This window comes from Cyclopterus lumpus, chromosome 19 (genome assembly GCF_009769545.1).
Source record: "Cyclopterus lumpus isolate fCycLum1 chromosome 19, fCycLum1.pri, whole genome shotgun sequence".
NCBI lineage: Eukaryota > Metazoa > Chordata > Actinopteri > Perciformes > Cyclopteridae > Cyclopterus > Cyclopterus lumpus.
Genome location: NC_046984.1, coordinates 8,762,389 through 8,782,865, shown reverse-complemented (window position 1 = coordinate 8,782,865; position 20,477 = coordinate 8,762,389). Strand labels below are relative to the sequence as shown.

Genomic DNA, 20,477 nt, shown 5'->3' with positions numbered 1-20,477 from the left:
AATGTGTTTCAACAATTGATATTCTTGGCTGATATATAGTACAATGTGAGTCATTTAAGACACTGATGCCATGGCGCTTTAACCAGTATTGCCAAATTGAGCCCAATGAACTCCTGGTGCCGTTTTCCAGAGCCAGAGTACCGCGATCTTCTCTCGGGGTGTGAGATCTCTGGATTCGATAAGTACTCTGTCCATACTGTGTAAAAAGCCCACAGTTCGCTCTTTTCTCTCACTTGCAGTATCCCTCCTGTCTCTCACCCATCCATCTCTCCTCCAGGGCTGACTCTGCCAAGATGACGCAGCCCATGAGGGGCGACCAGGCCCACCAGCCGGCCCTAACCCGCAAGTCGGCCAGCCTGTCCTCGCCAAGCGCGGCTCGCCGCCTATACCGCAACTTGTCTGGAAAGTTCCGTGTGGGCACCAACGCCCCTGCCCTGGAGGACAGTGTGGTGTCAGTACGGGGAGGAGACAAGGAGAGGCTGCGCAAAACCACCATAGTAAGTCAGAGAGAGACATGGAAGGAAAAAATAATAAGCCCAGGAATATTGTAGTCTAAAAATAGTCTGAGAAAACATATAGACTTGGAAAGTAAGAGAACCTCAGGTAGTATATATAATCCTGCACCCACCCATCTCACTATTGTAGAGCAGACAGAAAACACGTCCTATATGTGGACATGGTTGTGTGCAGGAAGAGTAATACAAGCTGACATGCCCGACGTCAGAAAGTACGCTTTTTTTAAACTTTGCTTTCTTTGTATTACAGTTCCAGAGTAATGAAGCGTTGTTTGAGGCAGTGGAGCACCAGGAGTTGGACCTGGTACAGATGCTTCTGTCCCAGTACAGTCTGGATGAGCTTGACCACAACACCCCAAACAGTGAGGGCCTCCTGCCCCTCGATATCGCTATCATGACCAACAACGTGCCCATGGCCAAGCTGCTACTGCGAGCTGGTGCGAAGGAGAGCCCCCACTGTGAGTAGAGGAACTGTGCCTGTAGTACCAACCCAGTCACATGGGGATCATTTCACTGTGAATGGGACCAATCAAAAGCTACAGAGCTCGTGAGGTACTCTGCTTCGTTCACTTGCTGTGTAGTTCCATCGGATGTGTTATTTTTTCATGTAACTGCAAATCACAAACACCTGCTTGCTGGAGTGTGCTCACTTGCTGTGACTGATTGAAAGGGAGGTCGAAAAGGTTGCCAAAAGCTACTATTCGGCCTGTTGTTACAGTCTATATGAGCAAAGATAGTTCTATTTCATCCTTCCTGACCGCCAGAGGCGGTGCTTAGCACTGGATATCTTCCGTGTCGCGCACACGCAGGTCGAGTTTTAATAGCAACAAAGTCACGTGAGACCTCGGGTGACCCCCGGCCAGGTATAAATTCCGGTGTCATCCCGAGATCAATCCTATGGAATCTTCTCGCGAAATCACGAAAATTTCGAGTGACCAAGAACTCTGGCGGTCATCCAGGATTCATAGAACCGTAATTACATACGTAACTTTCGTTATAACATTAAATTGATTCAAGTAGCTCATCTTTTTTTCTGTAAGAAATATCCAAGACCTCAGGGGTTGCCACAAAGTCTTTAAAAAGAGCAATGTTTCAATGTTTCAGTCCTATTTTTCCTCGTACAATTTGACAGCTCTTTACTTTAGTTGGCTGGCCTACAGATGAATCATACCATAGCAAATGCTACCTTGACTTTGAGCAGGAAGCAAGTTGATTTGCCCGATTCTTTCACCAATCAAATCTCGTGTGATATATGGAAAAGCCAACGGGAGTTGTCAACGTATGACGCCAGTCAGGCCCCACACCACAACTGTCACCTCCTGACAGATCTGTTGTGTTCCTATGTAGATTTCATTCTTTAGCATGGCTCAGAACTGATAGCAGGCAGAGTTTGTTTGGCCGTCAACAGCCTCTTGAATGGGATTCAACTGTCAATGTGGACGTCGATGCCGCTGCCACGGCAACGTCGGCTGCCACCGAAGCAACCGCAGGTGTTGCCCAAAGCAACGATGCACACATACCTCAAAGCACAGTCTCTCCTCGTGCATACCAGTAATGCATTCATCTACAGACAAACACACATCTCTTTCTGTTCTGTGCAGGCAGAGAAAACATGAAACGTGATGAAGTGGTGGTAACCATGATGCAATATTAGTCATCTTCATAAGCACTTTTCACTGTCTGTGATCCGCTGAGCCTTCCTCTGTTAATGATTAGAACTCGCCAGTGAGGCTCCGAGGCTGTTTGTGTTTGTAGTTGCGCGCACACACACACACACACACTTCTCCAGAGCTAAGCCAGGCGTCTTATAAAGGTATCATTAAATTGAAAACACTTGAATGGAAAGTGATGTTTACTGAAGTTTGCTCTTTGATTGTGCTCTCTCTCCAGAACTTAAATAACTCATGAGAGTGTGTGAGTTGTGTGTGTACAAAGGATCTGAAACACAAAGAAATAGAGAGAACAACAGCCCATAAGGAAAGTAAAGGCTTCACTTTTTATAAGCACCTACTAATCAAACTCCATCTGAGGAAAATTTACATCAAAATCACTGCAGACTTTTCCATTAGCTTTGAAAGGAATTGACTCTGATGCTTATTGATATTGATATGCTTGACTACTCAGTGTGTGGTTACCAGAGAGACAAAGGCAGATGAAGACTATCAAACAAATTCTCCAAAGCAACTTCATATTCACATTATAAATCCCTCAGTGGCTTTCAATAGGACAAAGGCACTTTAATGTGCTGTAGAGAATCCCAGCCTTGATGTGAAATAAGGACAAGTCAAGACTCACGTACACACTTGTGACAGCATCTGGACCGCTTTCTAGCCCTGCAAGGGCTGGAAATGTAATTCAAAAACAAATAGATAGTTCCATCTGTCCAAGACTATAAATTCAAAGATTACTCAGAAATAATCCCCATCTTAAATCCTAACCCTAACCCCCGGGACTGGCGTTAAAAGTGTTTTAAAAGTGACAGACAGCCTCTAAGTCTTCACACGAGTGGTTGAAGAGAACAACAAAACTGACACCCAGAAGAGACGCTCAGATTCAAAGAGAAGCTCACAGCCAGTGAGGAGACACCGAGAGAGCCGCAGAATGAAACACCCAGATGGACTTTTTGACACGGGGCTTTAAACTTACTGTCAACAGTGGAATCTAACGCTCAACAGTGGAATCTACAATGAACAAACACAGAGCACACAGACTAAACACAGACACACACCCGTCCCAAACACTCCCAGACTGACCAGCCACCAAAGAAGTACAGTACAGTGTGCTACTGTCCTTTTTTTACCTTAACAGCTGTGCATTACCTGATCTATACTTTTATTACAAGGGTTCTGTCCACGTTGGAATCTCTTGATCTCTGTGTGATGCCACGATCACTAACCACACATGATTTTAATAATTCCAATCATTATCATAAACAAAAAGCTTCAGTCAAAGGACCGTGGGAGATAAATAAAAACATTTTTTTTTTGCAGCAATAGTTATGTGTTTTTGTTTTGTTTAAGTAAACATCATTGTTCACATTTTAGTAACACCCAACCCGCTCTCAGAAAAACATTCCTCTGATGGAGGCTGTGTGAGGCTGCGGCATATGATATAAATAGATGACTCTTACAAATTTTTCCACAAGTTTGCAGAAAAATAGTTTTACAATGGCCGTTTAAAATGATGCCTATGCATTTTCCCACCATTTTGCGTTCCATTACAACCGCAAAAGAAGAATACTCCTCCCTCTCGTGCCCCTCTCACTTTCATTGCCACATTTTGTGTCATTTTCTAGGTGATGTCATCCCTAAAGAGGGACTGCTTAGTTAAATGAAGTTTATTGAGGAATCTGCCAGCATTTTGGCAAACAAAGACATTAAAAAGAGTCCCCGCAAAAGTAATTTCAGTTGCTTTTGTAGGCCACTTTTGCAGGCCACTACAATATCAGTATAGCCATGTGCACTTGATCAAAGTAAAACCAACACAATATGTACGGCTCTAATTATGCTAGTAAATTATGTTGTGATGAACACATGCTTTGTTCCTGAAAACCTCCACATGGTGTTTTTCTTTTAATTTAAGAGTTTTCACTATCGTCGATTCACAGTATTTTGCATTACGATTTGAATCTTGGTTGAAAAAACAGCCCCCTCAAATGTGTTGTCCACCATTGCTTCGCTTTGAGCTGCTTCGACTGTCCTTTTGACATGTGTATATAAAAGCATTTTTCTGGATGTCAAAGTAGGTTTGAATGATTGGAGTCACTTTAACACGTGCCTAAGGGTGATGAAACTCTCCATTTAACATGTGTTGACCTTTCTCTCTCCCACGCGTGTTTCTTAGTCGTGAGTCTGGAGGGCCGAGCAGTGCATCTGGCCACCTTGGTGCAGGAGGCTGAGCGGCGGGTTTCGGAGCTTCAGGCCCAGGTTCAGAGCGAGGGTCCTGGTGAGCGGGAGGGATCTGACCGGGAGAGGCAGCTAAAGGCCTGGGAGTGGAGGCTCCGGCTCTTCCGGCGCATGCAGACAGGCTTCGAGCATGCTAGTAAGGCTTGGGAGACGTGCAGTCTCATACGAGCGAGCAGTCGTCTTTTTGCTCCCTTTTTCTCTGCTGACATTCTGTCTGGGCCGAGTTAATGGCTTCCACACTAGGAAAGCCTAGCACAAGACTGTGTGTGTATGTGTTTGTGTGTGTGTGTGTGTGTGTGTGTGTGTGTGTGTGTGTGTGTGTGTGTGTGCAAACATAGCACGCCTGTATTCCTGCTTTAATTCGTTCTAGGCATTTCATGACACGCTTAGTGGCAGGGTAGACAGCCACCCCCTAAAGTAGACTCAGTCACACGCACACACTCCTCCCTGCCATCTAAATGTGCACTTTGATCCTCTCGTTGTTATTCTACATGTCAAAATGACGTTTGTGTCGTTACAATCACAATCACTGACATCCTCACTCCTTCTGAGTTTCGACTGAATCCACATTCATTTGTGAAGATAGTCGACTCCATTACCGACTGTAGCCCTACTTGAGACTTTGTAAGCTGCCAGTTGCATGGGCTCGCTCCATTATAATGGTAATACTACGCCGTGAAGGGCTGTGTGTTTGCTTGTGTTTACCTGCCTCCACTTATTTACTTGCCACCTTTCTGTCCGTCTTCCTCCACAGACCCTCCAGACGGCCCCAGTGCCGTTCACCTGTCTGTCAGCAGCGGCACCAGCCTAAGGGTGGACTTCCAGGAACCTCTCTGTGTCAACTCTGCTGTGGTTACGAAGTACAAAGGTCAGCCACCGTGCTCGTCCCGCCGCTTTATTTAGAACCATTTACTCAATATCACACAATATGTAAAGCTCTGGTGCTAAATGAGATGCAGATGACAAGCGCAAATAGTACCAGAAACCGTGTCGTCACAAGCATTTTTTATAACAATTTATTGTGTTCATAAGGCGTATATTGAAGTTAACAATATGTTCTGTTTTTGTTTGTGTGTATTTGCAGTGAGCTGGAGCAGTGCTCCTTCATTAAGTCCGTTGCTTGGTGAGATGGTGGTGGAGGACACCACTCTGCTACAGTGCAACATCACTGGACTCACTTCTGTAAGTTCTCTGTCTCCGCTGTATATGACGGTCTGAACTATATTGTTCAGTATGACGGTTCGATCAGTAGGAATCAGGAAGAATCATCTCGGGAGCTGCTGCACTAAGAATACATGAGAGACTTGTTTTGAGGGTTTGGATTTATGTTTTTCTATCCCCCCCCCCCCCCTATTGTCCTATAGTCCTATTTTCTCTTCTTCCACTTCAGTCCCGAAGCGCTACCAGATAAGAAGAATTCAATCATGCATTATCTCGTTGTTTAAGGGTGACACAAAGCTACACAAAGACACACTAAGCTCTCGCTTTTCCAGCTGTTGGTACTGACTGATTTAAAATTGCGGAGCTATTCATCCACACGAAGGCCCCTGATTTTATTACCATTCAAGCTTTGCCTTCGGTGACATATGACGGCATTTCCCAAGTGACTCTTCAGTTTCAGTCACTATCAATCCTAAATGCTGGGGAGGGGGGGGTGTAGACGTATGGCCCTGCTAAACACAATTGGAAAACACAGTTTATTTGTTATTTGTTGAAAGTCTTGGCTGCTGACCATTCATAAGCAACAGTTGCGAAACAGCCTCCAAAATGATGGAAGGAGCAGCTTGGTAGCCTGCCACCTGATTTATGTTTGGCATTTTTAAGCGGGCATGTAGACAAATGGACGCTCCACTGGTTGTTTGTTATTGTGTGAGAGAAACCCCTTCCCCCCTTTAAGACCCCTGCTGCCAGCCAAAGCTCACTCCTGTCACATGACAGGGGTCAAGGCGAGGTCAGGAAGTGTCGGCGGCTGGTTTGATTGATCTGGCTGAGAAAGGAGAGACAGAGGCCTGCTGTCTGCAGACTGGGCACCGAGACAGACAGAGCCATCACACTGAAATGACGACAGACAGCGACCTAGCAGGAGACAAACAGATGCACTGAATCATACACATACATATGTATATGGTGCCTTAACTGTCATGTGTCCTGTCCTTACAGGGGACCTATTACTATGTCCAGGTGTCAGCCTACAACATGAAGGGCTGGGGGCCTCCACTAGTTTCCATCCCTGCCTGCGCTGCACCTTCCAGTAAGTGTGAACGCACATGTGTATGTTCATGTATGTGCCTAATACATAAACCTTCCAGTCCAAACAAGAGCCCTGAGGGCTTTTGGCTTACTTCACTAAATGAACACCCCTGAAAAAATTGTCTTCACACAGAGCTTAGCTTCAAGATGTGTGTACGTGCGTTGTGTGTACATCTTGCATGAATGATACAATCATTCAGAGCTTTCCCACACACAGAGAGACTTGGACTTTGCATAATTTCACATGATTTGATAATTCCAACGTCATTTCAACATTGCTTTGACATCATTGGGAAAGGACAACAGCTGGACCCTTCAGGGCCAGCAGACTGGGTGGGTTTCGGGACCCCCTCTGTGGACGTCAGAGTGTGTAACCATAGCCTCAGGATGGCGTTTGGGGTTGGCTGGCAGAAGAAGCTGCCCGGGTTCAGCCAAGAAGTTAACCGTGAAGTCATGTGCAACAACAGCTGAGGTGTTGGCTCACCAGAGCAGCTCTGACCCTTTTTTCTTCCTTTCCCTATCTATCTATCTATCTATCTATCTATCTATCTATCTATCTATCTATCTATCTATCTATCTATCTATCTATCTATCTATCTATCTATCTATCTATCTATCTATCTATCTATCTATCTATCTATCTATCTATCTATCCATCTATCCATCTATCTATCTATCTATCTATCTATCTATCTATCTATCTATCTGTCTATCTATCCATCTATCTATCTATCTATCTATCCATCCATCCATCTATCTATCTATCTATCTATCTATCTATCTATCTATCTATCTATCTATCCATCCATCTATCTATCTATCTATCTATCTATCTATCTATCTATCTATCTATCTATATATCTATCTATCTATCTATCTATCTATCTATCTGTCTGTCTATCTATCCATCTATCTATCTATCTATCTATCTATCTATCTACTGTATCTATCTATCTATCTATCTACTGTATCTATCTATCTGTCTGTCTGTCTGTCTGTCTCTCTATCTATCTACTGTATCTATCTACTGTATCTATCTATCTATCTGTATATCTGCCTGTCTTTCTGTCTGTCTGTCTGTCTGTCTATCTATCTATCTGTCTGTCTTTCTGTCTATCTACTGTATGTATCTATCTGTCTGTCTGTCTGTCTGTCTCTCTATCTATCTATCTACTGTATCTATCTATCTATCTGTATATCTGCCTGTCTTTCTGTCTTTCTGTCTGTCTATCTATCTATCCATCTATCTATCTGTATATCTGCCTGTCTTTCTGTCTGTCTGTCTGTCTGTCTCTCTGTCTATATATATTTATATATCTAGCTATCTGTCTGTCTCTCTGTCTGTCTATCTCTCTATCTATATGTTAAGTTGTCTATTTCTGTCAGAGTTTTAAATGTTTGTTTTGGTTAAATAGTATAAGATAACACTTGCTGACTTGTAAGTAAGTTAATGAATGTACGTGAAGGGATTAATTCATGGTATTGATTCATGAGCTGAGTTCCGTGATACTGTAGCTGTTTGTATGCAGTATGTTAGGTCTACCTACTGTAAGAGAGTGTACATAGGTACTGTGAGTGTGTTGGCACACTCAGGGCACATCTGGGGAACACATGAACATGTTTGTCCTCATCAGCACACAGTGATTTTCAGCCAGTGTGTGTGTGTGTGTGTGTGTGTGTGTGTGTGTGTGTGTGTGTGTGTGTGTGTGTGTGCGCGTCTTCATTTTAGGAGACTGGGCTTTCCCTCTCTTTTTTTTCTACTGTCCACCTCCCTCCCTCTCTCAGAGCTAATTTCGATGTTGCGTGTTTGTGTTTTCCATTTGGGCCTACCACTGGAAATATTTGCATGTCTGTGCTGTAGCACGCGGCGCGGCCCCAACAGTGGGGGCCTTATACCGGGCCGTAGACGCCCATTAAAGGGCCCGCTTGTCCTGTCGGGACAGGCACCTTTCCGGGAATAGAGCTCACCGTGTTTCAGCCCCACGCGCCCTCCGGGGGGGCTCCAGGAGAGGGAGTTGAGGGGGGGGGGTATGGTGGGCAGGGTGGTGGTTGATGGTGGCAGGGGGGGGGGGGGGGGGGGGGGGTTATCGCTGACATGTCCTCCAGTGAGCAAGCAAGGATGCTGGCTTACTACCACAGTACTCTACGCAGAAGGTGCTGAAGGGTCGTTTTCTGCAGATATCGTGCTCTACGAGGAGGAAAGGGGAAAGTATGTGTTTGTGTATATATGATTGGGAAGAAAACCACACACAGGAATAGAAACAGACAGAGATAGAGGTTGTATTACAATAAATGTACTTTCAGAATCTTTTGCTCAGCGAAGCAGAGTGGGATTAGTGGGGTGTTACTGGGGCAGCCACACCATGTTTGTGTGTCTTTTTCTATGTGTGTGTGTGTGTGTGTGTGTGTGTGTGTGTGTGTGTGTGTGTGTGTGTGTGTGTGTGTGTGTGTGTGTGTGTGTATACTGACTGTTCCAAGCCCAAAAGTGAGCGTAGCAGCCAGTAGCAGTGGTGCTCAGTGGGTCTGTCTGTCAGCCAACCACAGCCTTCTCACACTGGGGTGGGTGCTGTTTCCTATAGTACACACGAGACCTGTTTGAGAAGCAGGCCCTCACACACACCTCACACTCCTACTATTGGAAGCCTCAGGAACAGGGGCAGCCCAAGAATTGTTGGGGTCCCAAGTAAAATTGGATTAACCCCCTACCAATCCCCAGACTAACCTCACATAGAGTCCCATTGACGTACGCGCTGTATGGTCATACAATAGTGAAAGTGTCAGTTTAAGTCCAGTTTATTGCCATCTAACCAAAGTTATTGCTCTATAGTCCATATATCCAGGTTTACCTATTTCAAATAAATACTGTTATTCAAACATTCCACTGGTAGGACAATCTGCATGTTTCCCCAGTAACCGCCTGTCCATAATATAAATGTGACAAGGCTGACAAAACAAAAAAATGGTGGTCAACGTTGGATGTTTCTTTATTCAGGACTGATTTACAATCAAGCAGACTCTTTGAAAGCATGGCTCCACAGTGGAAAATATACAGGACAAAGAAGGACGTCTCTCTCTGTCCTGGTGTTCAAACTACCATTTTGGAGTATTAGAAGATTGGTATATGCACTGATGTCCTAATAACCTGATATACCTAAATACCTTTTTTTGCAGGACCAAACATACAGCGGGCACTCCCTTTTGTCAGCTCATTTCTGCAAACTGATGTTAAAAATGTCTTTAAATGCTCCCAGGGCTTTTTTGATGACCCACTGAGATGAACCGCTTGCCAGCGCCCTGCGGGTGCATCTTTGCCAATAAAAGCAATATGTGAACACTCTTACCTTGAACAATAACTGGAATCTCGCAATATCATGAGGTGCAAGAATAGCAGGATCAGAGATCAAAACGAAATCCATAGCTGCATTCCTCAGAGTTATCTAATAAAGGGTATTCAGCAATGTTGAATAAGATTCCAAATAGGAACCAAAAATGCTCACTTCAAAGGGAAATGTGTCGGAAAAAACACTGAACATCAGCTCTTCCCTTCGTCGCAAGTTGACAGGAGAGGTGACCCATCTGTCATTGCGCCTCGCTGGAGCCCTATGACAGGGCTATGCAAGCCAAACCAATATTGAAGTTACAGCTCTGTATCCCTTGAATTGAGACATATTGTCAAGGACATTTTCCTGAACAGAGATTCCCTGTACATGGAGTAGTGAGTGTACTATTTATGTACACTGTAGATTGGAACGCACCCCATCTGGTCAGGCTTCAAGCAACGCACTTGTGTCCGGAGAGCCGGTGTCCGGACCAGTCATCATCCTGTAAGGAGCTACTGGCAGCTATGGGCGAGTTGTATGTGTATGCGACACGACGAGGCGACTGGTAGTTCAATCGAAACTACGACGGTGGCCCCTAAAGAGACCAGGGCCCCTAAAGAGACGAGGGCCTCTATAGAGACGAGGGCCCCTATAGAGACGAGGGGTCCTATAGAGATGAGCATAGATGCTGTGATAGCATCAGAACTGAAGAGAACCAGAGTAGTTATCCATGGAAAGAAGAGAACAGAATGGCCCTGAAGGCTTTTCTTATGCAAAAGATGTTTTTGCTCTTCTCCCCAAGTTTGATTATCAGATCAGGTTCTATGTAACAAGCTTAAGGATTCATGCCCCCGGGACCACAAATGTTTGTTCAAAAGTACAAAAGTAATTATATATATATATATATATATATATATATATATATATATATATATATATATATATATATATATATATTATATTTCATTCTGGATTAAAGTGGTCCTGAGCTATGCTTTGCTTCTCCATTATTAATACAGAGTACAAAGAGACCTGTCTAGATATCCTATATCAGCGCTATGGCTGTTGATAAATATGGAACATTGCATTGTCACTCTTCTAATGTCGTCTTTCTCACCTCTGTCTGCAGGTTGGAGGGATATCGATGGCCGTGCTCCACGTCAGAGAGGCCAGAAGGAGGCACTAGACCAGCTACTCGGGCAAATAAAAGAAGCTCACCGCCACTGTGTCTGCCATGGTATCAACAACTTTTTGATCGATTTGGTGGGCGTGTTTACCTAGAAGGCTGAACAGTAATAGGAGAGCTTCAGCGTTTTACATAGCTGACCCCGGGTGAAACCCAAACCGTGTAGTGATAGAGACGTGCTGTACTCTGTAGATGTGCACATGCTATACCATTTAACTATGGAAGTATATGCATTCATGTCTGAGGCAGAACTTAAAAGTACATGACCTTAAGATCCGTTCTTATGTCCGGTATCAGCTGGAGTGAAGTAGCTGAATGGAAGTGAAATGCACCCTGAGCTGTGCTATGAGCTCCTGACATAAACCTGAGTCATTTTCACTGTGCCTGTCACATTTTAAACAAACACATCTGAATTTTCAGCCACCGTCTACTTCATGTTTTAGAAATATTCTTGGCGTAAACAAACACGAACATGAGCAATGGACGGTTCAACACGCAGGTGTAACACGTCTCACCAATTGCTGTGTTCCATCTCACCTTGACGGACACTTTACAATCTCAGGCACGACAAGTACTTTGGGGGCCGTACACCCTAAGACGGCATGCCACCTCAAAAATAATACCCTCCCCTCCCTCTCAACAACAACAACAACCCCCCCCCCCCCCCCCCCCCCCCCCGCACACACACACACACACACACACACCCTTTTACATCTTTCCATGACTCAGCCCTTCCTCTGTTGAATACCTCTCTCTCTGTGACAAAATGCAGATCAACTTCTCTCACACTCAGGCTGTTTATATCCCCAAACACTGCAGGCTGTAAGCTGCTCCCATAAGTGTCAAAACCTGTCCACACTGAGTCTTTTACATGACGGCAAACTACATTTAGCATTGAGCAAGTTGTCTCTTTTTTTCTCGCACACCCACATGCCCAAACACACTCTCCCACTTACTATTGTCCACTGTGGCCAGACCATATTTGCAATAGGGCGAGACGCAATATAATAGTCAGTATTGAGTGGTTCTCGGTTCTTCAGACGGCGACTGATTGAGCTTGAGAGTTCAGGCACGGTAGCCAAGGTGGCGTGTCCCGGGGTCATGTTTGTTATTCCTGTAAGAGACGAGTCCTGGGCTGGAGTCGGGAGAGGGCATAAATTAACACTGACTACTGCTGCCTCCCCTCTGCACCCCCCACAGCCTGCCGGGCGTCCTGTCTACTGTCCATACATATACACACATAAAGATAGACAGGCACACACATAGATACACATGTACATGAAACAGACACAAATATTCAAGTACATGCTCTCTCTTTCAGCTCTGACTCTCTCCCACATGTCCATGTACGCACCTCCGTCGCAGCCCGGCTTATAGCCACGCCACATTCTCCCTCTTGTCCAAACACTATTAATTAAACTGTGAAAGAGGCCTTGACTAACACAGGCACCCCAGCAGTCAGCCCTACTTGTCTGTCTTACTCAGTGTCAAACACGGACTGAGGCCAGGAGGACGCGAGGTGAACAGACTCGCGAGTAAAGAGAAAGTTGGGGAGGTGAGAGGGGTCGAGGGGGTGCTGTTTTTTCTTGTTGCTACAACTCGGCTCGTCCACCTGAAGGGAAAATTAGTTCTTTTTCGGGTCCTGAATGGGGGGATTTATTGACTTTAAGTGGCCTGGGCCTGGAGTAAGATCACCTGGGAGGGGAGGAGAGGGAATCTGTGAAGGGTTTGGGACTCTAATGAGTTGGGAGGTGCGTTATCTCACCAACAGGCGCACACACAAACACACACACACATGCATTTATACACACACCTTTCACTCTCGCCTCCAACCCCCTCCAGGCCCACTAAAAATAAACATGTCCCCACAGACTTAACTGACCTCCCTGTCAGTGAGTAGCAAAGGGTTAAAACACATACAGGCACACACACACAAATTACTGCAGCTCCTTGGCTCCACTCGTAAGGCTGGAGCTCAAGACATGCCATGGTCCAGCAGCTTTAGTATGTGCAGGTAAACACACACACACACACACACACACACACACACACATGCATATACACAAGGTTAGTGTCCCTCTGGGACAGGAGAGCTAGTGGTTCCCTCAAGGCCCATAGTCTGCTGTTGGCAGCCACCATGTCAGTCAAATGGTGTCGCGCCACTGGAGCGCATGAAACGTCGAAAAACATTCCACTCTGACCGCGTTGTTGGACGTGTCAGGTTTGCTGTCAATTAGGTAACGGCCTGTCACTAGAAGAGATGTTTCTCAAGTTTGTCAGGACAGAGGTATTCATTGGCGTTAGCAGGAAAATCAGACAACCAATCACACTCATTCCACAGTTTCTCGCAAGTGCGTTGACTTTAAGCATCAAGCGGGACCATCAGAATATTAATTCAAAAGTAATCCAACTGACTTATTCTCTTGTTTCCGAATTAACAAACTTCTTTTTTCTTGTCTCCGTCTTCTCGACACAGAACAGTGTAAAGCTCCACCGCAAGGGAGGAAGCACTCCGTCTCCAAAAGCCTCCGCCACCTCTTCCAACCCACCAGCAAATTTGTTAAAAGCTTGAAAAGGTAGATGCTGTGTTGACCTCCATGCTGGAGTTGGGGATCCTTCAGATACGAAAGGAATTGTTATTAATGTGTGTATTACCAACGTTGTGTTTAATTTGTTAGTTCACATCTGTTTTTAATGAGTACTCATTTTTGAGAGATCCCATTATTTCCATTATTCATTGTTAATTATACTAGTGACTTCATGGTGTCGTGGTTTTCACAGCAGCAACTCGCTTTTGGGTCTAATAATCACATTTCTAATTATATGTAGTCATTTTGATATTTTCTCACTTTGAGAACATATTGTAATGCCAGACCATCAAACGTCCAACGCCTTCAGACATCAAGGAAAGAGAGCAGAAAAGTGTTTCTGTCTCATCACGTGTACATTTTCTGTGTTCCTCTCCAGAGGTCTCTATCTGACGTCCATCCTCTACAGAGATGACAACGTGTTGGTGACTCCAGAGGACCAGATTCCTATCGTAGAGGTGGAAGATTCCTACTCCAGCTCCCTTATGCAGGACTTCCTCTGGTTTACCAAGGTAGACAGACATACAAAGATAAAGAAATAACTTTTATATATTCCTCAGATAATTGATGAACCACTTTAAAAAATAGTCATAGTCATATAACTACAAAAAAAATGAACTAACTTCCAAACAGGAATTATTTATTTAACACGATGATGCTAGAAATTGTTTTTTTTTACATGGACACATTGCTACAAACATTGTTGCGAACTAATTATTTATTACATTATCCGTCGGTTACTAATACTTTATATTATAAACTTATATTTTGCAGTACATTTGAAAAACGTTTGTGTTATTATAATGTGCCAGGTATCCTATCTGTGGGAGGAGATTCCCTGGCTGCAGCAGTGTCTTGTTCCTTCCCAGTCATCCTGCTCCTGCACTCTGCAGACACGACTCAAGATGCTGCAGGCTGTCTCCCATCTACAGGTAGGAAAATGCTGAGTAGACTATTGGGATTATTATTGTGCAATGTATATTGTGTTGGTTGTGGTAACTACGACCGTGTGACCTCTGTGTCTGAACATTTTTATTCATTAATACCCTCTTCTTTTTTTTTTTAAAGCATGTATAGCACAACTATTATCTGTCATCTTTCCTCAGGGAATGCTGGGAACCCAGGACCTTGGTCAGGTGTATTTTGAGCCAATCAAAGACAAGCATGGTAACGCCCTGCTGGTGCTCCTCAAGGACATGAATGCCTGTCCAAACCTGGACGGGGTTCGCTGGACGCAGCTTTGCAAACTGCAGCTCCAACGCAAGTCCATCTCGTCCCCTGAAGAGCCGACCGCCTTGGACATGCTGCTCATCACACTCCACGTGAGTCCTACAGGGAGAGACGGGCAGTGATTGGTAGTTTGTTCAGTTTTGGAAAATGTTTTCTCTTTGCTTTTGCTCCGGAGACAGGCTGCTTCCACAGCAGTTGGGAATGGTCGGAGGGTTTGTCAGCAGGTTTTATCAGGATCATTCTTTGCAAGATGAACCAGTGCCGTGTGAGGCACTTTGTCAACAACAATGTGACCCCAAAAACACTGGGAAACATTTATCTATTGGTATCGCTTGAATGTTTTTAAACTCTCATTCGCCAAAGCCAGTAAACACGAGGCTCCACGGCTGAAACAATAGGAATGTAAATTGAAATGTGCTTCCAATTACGAGGGCTGCTTGTGCAGACGCTCTTTATTTAGACCAACAATAATTATCATGACTCTCTTCTTCCATTTGTTTCCTTCTTTCCCCCTTTGAAATGACAAATTAATTAAAAGCCAGCTTTCAGGTCAAATCTTGGCTAGATGCAAACCCAACATGAACGTAAATCATCTCAGTCACTTTATTTTTAACAGCTTCTCGTTCAGCCACTGGAAATCGGAAGGTTACATTTTAATTTCAACATTGTGGACCCGACGATGACAATCTTGCTAATTGTTGTTGTTCTGTGTTTTGTAACTAATGCCGTGTGGCTCTTTTGCTCAGAACGATCACAATCTGGAAGCAAACCACAATTTGAGTTAGTCTATATAGCCCGTAAACCTGATACCATTGATGGAATGCCTTGTGGTTCCAAAACAATGGTGCAGACTCCCTTTGGCAAAACCACAATTCACTGAAATATTTGTTTCGTGACCAGTTATGAACAAATTGTATGATGAAATACATGAAAATCTGCTGTTGGGCTATTTTCCACTTTAAACATATTGAAAAACCTTTAGACCTTTAGGTCTCTCAAGGACTAACGACAGCAAAAACATTCAAACTAAATCATTCAGATGAATGGGAGGTGAGAATCAGTGTCACCACACAATTAGAATCAGTGTCACCACACAAAGACCCCAGTCAACAATACCATGCCGTCCTCTTACTTCGTCTCTCTCCACCTGCTGTTCCACAGGAGAAGCTGGCGTATCACAGGCGGAGCAGGAAGATCTTGTCTCCAGGCTTGTACCTGGGCTACCTGAAGCTGTGTACATCAGTGGAGCAGATCAAAGCGCTGGTGCCCCAGAAACTCCCCAACGTCCTCTGTCACACCAAAATTCGGGACAACAGCAACGTGTCCAGGTGGGGATCATATGCCGTTCTTAATGTGGGTCAGTTTATGTGGGTTCGGGATGCGTGTGAAGCGCGATGGATTGCCTTTGTCTGTTTTTGTATATGGCTGAGATTGAAAGTGAAGAACTACAAACCTGAGCATTCAGGCAAAAACAATGACAACAGATGCCTGTGATGTGGATTAATGGTGTGTTCTACATGTGTGTCGTTTCAGAGAGGAGTGGCAGTGGCTGCAGGCGCTCAGCTCTCTGGAGGAGGCGATGGAAATGGACCAAGAAGATCAGAGTGCTCCACGTCGCCTCCTACAGGACCTGCGCAGCGCCATCAAAGACCTGATGGCTCACATCAATGTCCTTGGCAATCAGGTCAGAGTCCACCTGAAACACGTTGGGTCTTTGCCCATAAGCATACGATTCTACAGTGACATTTAAAGCCATTTCTTTACCAAATACAAAACAATTCTATTTTGCGTTGTCTGATTTTGACTGATATCATGGAACTCGGTAGAAAAATATCCAGCCAAGTTCCAGAGGCAAAGCAGTGAACATAATTCCAGTGGCTGTTCATCCAGTTCTGGTTAGACCACTAATTCTACATGATTTCTGTAAAAGAACATGGTTTTAAATTCCAGCACAATGGCAATCATTGTCCAATTGACTTTAACCTTTGACCACCCACTTTACCAAGCCCTCTACAGATATACACTATTCAAAGTTACACAAATATGAACATGAGTATGTATATAAAGACACTTTATTTGTTTCCAAAGGGAATACAGATGTTAAAACAACAAATATGGGATTGGCAGTAAGATAGTTTTTCTCTTGACCTGCTCCATTAAAGAGACCAACATTAGTGGTATGCAGTAACCCCTAATTGCAACAAATATTTCTTACTTCTGGTTTCCGCTATTGGAGTTGGAGCCTCCAGGTCTATTTTCAAGACTCTTAAATGAAACTTACGTACTTATTATTGTACTTCATGGAGGCATAGCGGCTTGTGATCCATACCCTATAACTGTGAGATTTGAGTGGACACAATGTCAGTATTCTTTCACTGTTTTAAGGTGAGACTTCCTTAAATGGATTCCTGTGGTTCCAGAGGCCGCCTGAGATCACCTGTCTCTCTGTGTGTCTAGGTGCAGGACTTCCGTATCTATAGCCAGGAAGTGGTGGAGTTTGGGCAGAAAGTGTCCTTCCTGCTTCTCCTGCCACCTTCAGATGAAGTGTGCACAGCTCCTGGTCAGAATAACCCATACTCCCCTCGCTCTGGCTTCCTCACCCTGCCCCTGCAGATCTTTGAACTGGGTCAGTATATCAGATTTTGGTCAGAAATGGGAATACAGACACCAACTGCTCCTTCCACATCTATATGTTCCTCCTGTGTTTAATGGCACAGTGTTTTACATGCATTTTTCCTTGTTGGATTCCCTTTCTCCCACAGTCCACTTTAATGCCTATTGCCCCAGTTTCATTGGCCAGTACTGCAGAGTGTCGGCTTTGCTGGAACTGGAGTCTCTCATGTCCCAGCAGGCCCTAAGGGAGGCCTTCTCTGAGGCCGAGCTCCTCGCTGCTAAGAAGAAACATCAGCAGGTCCAGGAACAAATGCAGGTACATAACACAGCTATATATATATTCCAATTATTCCAACAATAAATGGCATTATTACTGAGATCCACTATTAATCTTGTTGACTGTACAACAGCAAATGGAGGATGTGTGGCGTGACGCGAGGTGGATCATGGACGCCCTGCAATATGCCCGCTACAAGCAGCCAACAGGAGGCATCTCTATCAGCTGGATAATTGACTTCTCTAAGGAAGTGTTGCCCGACAAGCCTCCGTCCCCCTCCTCTCAGACAGACTTCATGCCCTCGCCCATGCCTTCACCCGAACCCTGCCGCAAGCACTCAGGTCTGAATCAACTCTTGCAACAGAAACATGGAGGTTACATGGTTATGTTATACATGTAGGATTCCATATGCAACTTAGAAAAATGTCATTTTTTTACTTACAAGCACTTTTTCTCACATTCTGCAGATTTTGCCGGACTATCGGACGAGGAGGGCTCCTCTGAAGTCTTCCTCACCACCGACAGTGACTACGACTCCAGCCGTGCCCAGAGTCCCCGTGAGCTGGACCTGTTGCCCCCCTCGCCCCTCTCATCTTCTGCGCCGCTGGAGTCGCGCGGTTTCCTGCGTAGCGACGGGAGCGGCTCTGGAGGAGGGATGTGTCTCGGCGGGGGTGGGCGCGTCGCGGGGTCGCTAAGGGACTCCACGCCAGATGTCCTCCAGGCCTCGGAGCCACAGCACGGGAGGGAAGGTGAGCGGTGTGGCGGAGGGGTTCGTTGTGGAGTGGAAAGGCGAAGGGGGGGCCCGGAGCTTTTTGACAGTGACTTCATCCTGCCCAGCAGGCAGATCGAGCTGCTGCACATCACAGAGAAGAGACAGGCCTTCTGTGTGAGAACCAGCAGCCTGGAGTTCCCTTCCACCACCTCAGCCCACCAGTCTTACTCCTACCACACTACTTGCCCCTCACCCTCCACCTCGCCACAGCGCAGATGGCCCAGGCCCTCGTCAGTGGACCGCTGTTGCTCGGCCGAGCGCTGCCTACCACAGCTTCCACCAGCGCGCACTTTATCACAGGACAGCGGCACACAGAGACTCTCCTCGCAGTCACCCGCTGCCCTCAGGAAAGGCTGTCATGCCACACTCAGAGTGTACCCACAGTATCGCACAGGCCTGCCCAAGGAGACCAGTGTTAAGGTAGAGATCCGCTTTGGCACGTTGAAGCAGTCCACCTCTAAACAGCTGTTGTGTTTGTGACAATAGTCTAATCGTCTCCTCCTGTGTTTCAGCTTTGTGTAACTCCAGGAACGTCAGCGCGGGAGATGATCCAGCTAGTGGTGCAGGAGATGAACGTCGTGTCGCGGCGCATGCTCGGTAGCAGTGGCGGCGATGAACAGGAGCAGTGTGTGTACTACAGTCCGGAACAGTTCAAGCACTTTGGACTCGTGCTCGTTGTGGACAACAGAGAAAAGTGGCTTCAGGATGATTTCTGTCCCCTGGAGCTCCAGAACCCGTGGCTCAGGGGCAAACTGTGCGTTCGCGTGAAGGAGTATTCGCCACTAGCGCTCAAACACAGTCGCGCCACCACAGTGTGACACTTCCACAAGAGAAAAAAGGAGATAAGGAAAACTTTAAGAGATTCTCTTAAAGAGATAAATGTGTACGGAAATGAAGGAACTGTTACATCTGTAAAAACAGGCTCCTTTTCTCTCTAACTCTGGTGTGAACTGCAGCTACGGCATGTCTCTGTTCTGCTGTGTTCTTGTTATGACATGTGTTTCTATGAACATCAGAGACCCCCACATGGATGCCAAATGAGCTAAATGGAACAATGAGAAAATACGTTTTTGTGCTGTCAGGAATCATTTGTGAAAATGATTGTGATGCTGAGCGAGATTAATAGAGCGACACTTTGACTTCTGGCACGAGTGACGGCACATTGGGCCATGCACGTTGCCAAAACGACATGGGCAGCATCATCCTACCCGGCCACACGCGGGCACAGCTCTCGCTATGAACTCTCTCATTGTGTCATTCCCAAAGAGCTGTCGGCTGCAGCCGCCCGGCCCCACGTCCCCAGGATGTGGGCTCTGGACCTGGACCAGATGCCAGGAAGGAAGGGAGAAGTACCGGGGGGGGGGGGCTGGCGTCGCTGCTTGAGCACGCTATCGGCCTGGCGATTTGGCCCGTCAGGTTGTCACTCAACTGCCCTTGGGCACTCTACTGTCTGGTAGCGAAACAGCCACGTAAGGGAGAGAGAGCTTAATAGAGAGTGAGAGCGAGAGAGGAGGAGGAGGATGAAGCGGGCATCTTTCAGAACCTGGCACTGGTTCTCCGGTGCTCTTTTTCTCCCTTGTGCAGCAGTAAAATCTTTGTATAGTAGACTCAGTCGTAGTGTAGCTAACAAATACTCATGTTGTGACACAAAATAAAACCAGCCCATTTGGATTTTCACAACAGAGCAAACACGAGCAATACTTGAGTTTTGTTTTTCTAATAGATGGAGAAAAAAGCATGTTAACCTTCCAGAATTGTGCTGAGTACCTCTTAAGTACTGTAGTTCACGCTGTGCTCAAAGTTAACCAGTTCAGTGTTTTG

At 45.5% G+C, this 20,477-nt stretch overlaps 1 protein-coding gene across 1 annotated transcript; it reads left to right on the top strand.

The window, feature by feature from the left end:
* The first annotated feature begins 293 nt into the window (after window positions 1–293).
* LOC117748818 (ankyrin repeat and fibronectin type-III domain-containing protein 1) lies at window positions 294–20,156 on the top strand. Its single transcript, XM_034558905.1, has 18 exons — window positions 294–497; window positions 766–973; window positions 4,359–4,556; window positions 5,175–5,288; window positions 5,505–5,602; window positions 6,581–6,671; window positions 11,120–11,227; window positions 13,653–13,752; window positions 14,144–14,276; window positions 14,577–14,696; window positions 14,871–15,086; window positions 16,156–16,322; window positions 16,528–16,678; window positions 17,452–17,620; window positions 17,757–17,923; window positions 18,018–18,225; window positions 18,352–19,076; window positions 19,169–20,156. Exons 1-18 carry the CDS (start codon window positions 294–296, stop codon window positions 19,472–19,474), a joined length of 3,483 nt encoding a protein of 1,160 aa, XP_034414796.1. The 3' UTR covers window positions 19,475–20,156.
* Window positions 20,157–20,477: the final 321 nt, after the last annotated feature.

What these genes read in the sequence shown, in the direction of transcription:
- LOC117748818 (XM_034558905.1), top strand. Translation starts at nt 294, where the DNA reads ATGACGCAGCCCATGAGGGGCGACCAGGCCCACCAGCCGGCCCTAACC. An exon ending in CCTGCAGATCTTTGAACTGG is followed by an intron (nt 17,621 to 17,756) that starts GTCAGTATATCA and finishes TTTCTCCCACAG; the next exon opens with TCCACTTTAATGCCTATTGC. An exon ending in AGGTCCAGGAACAAATGCAG is followed by an intron (nt 17,924 to 18,017) that starts GTACATAACACA and finishes ACTGTACAACAG; the next exon opens with CAAATGGAGGATGTGTGGCG.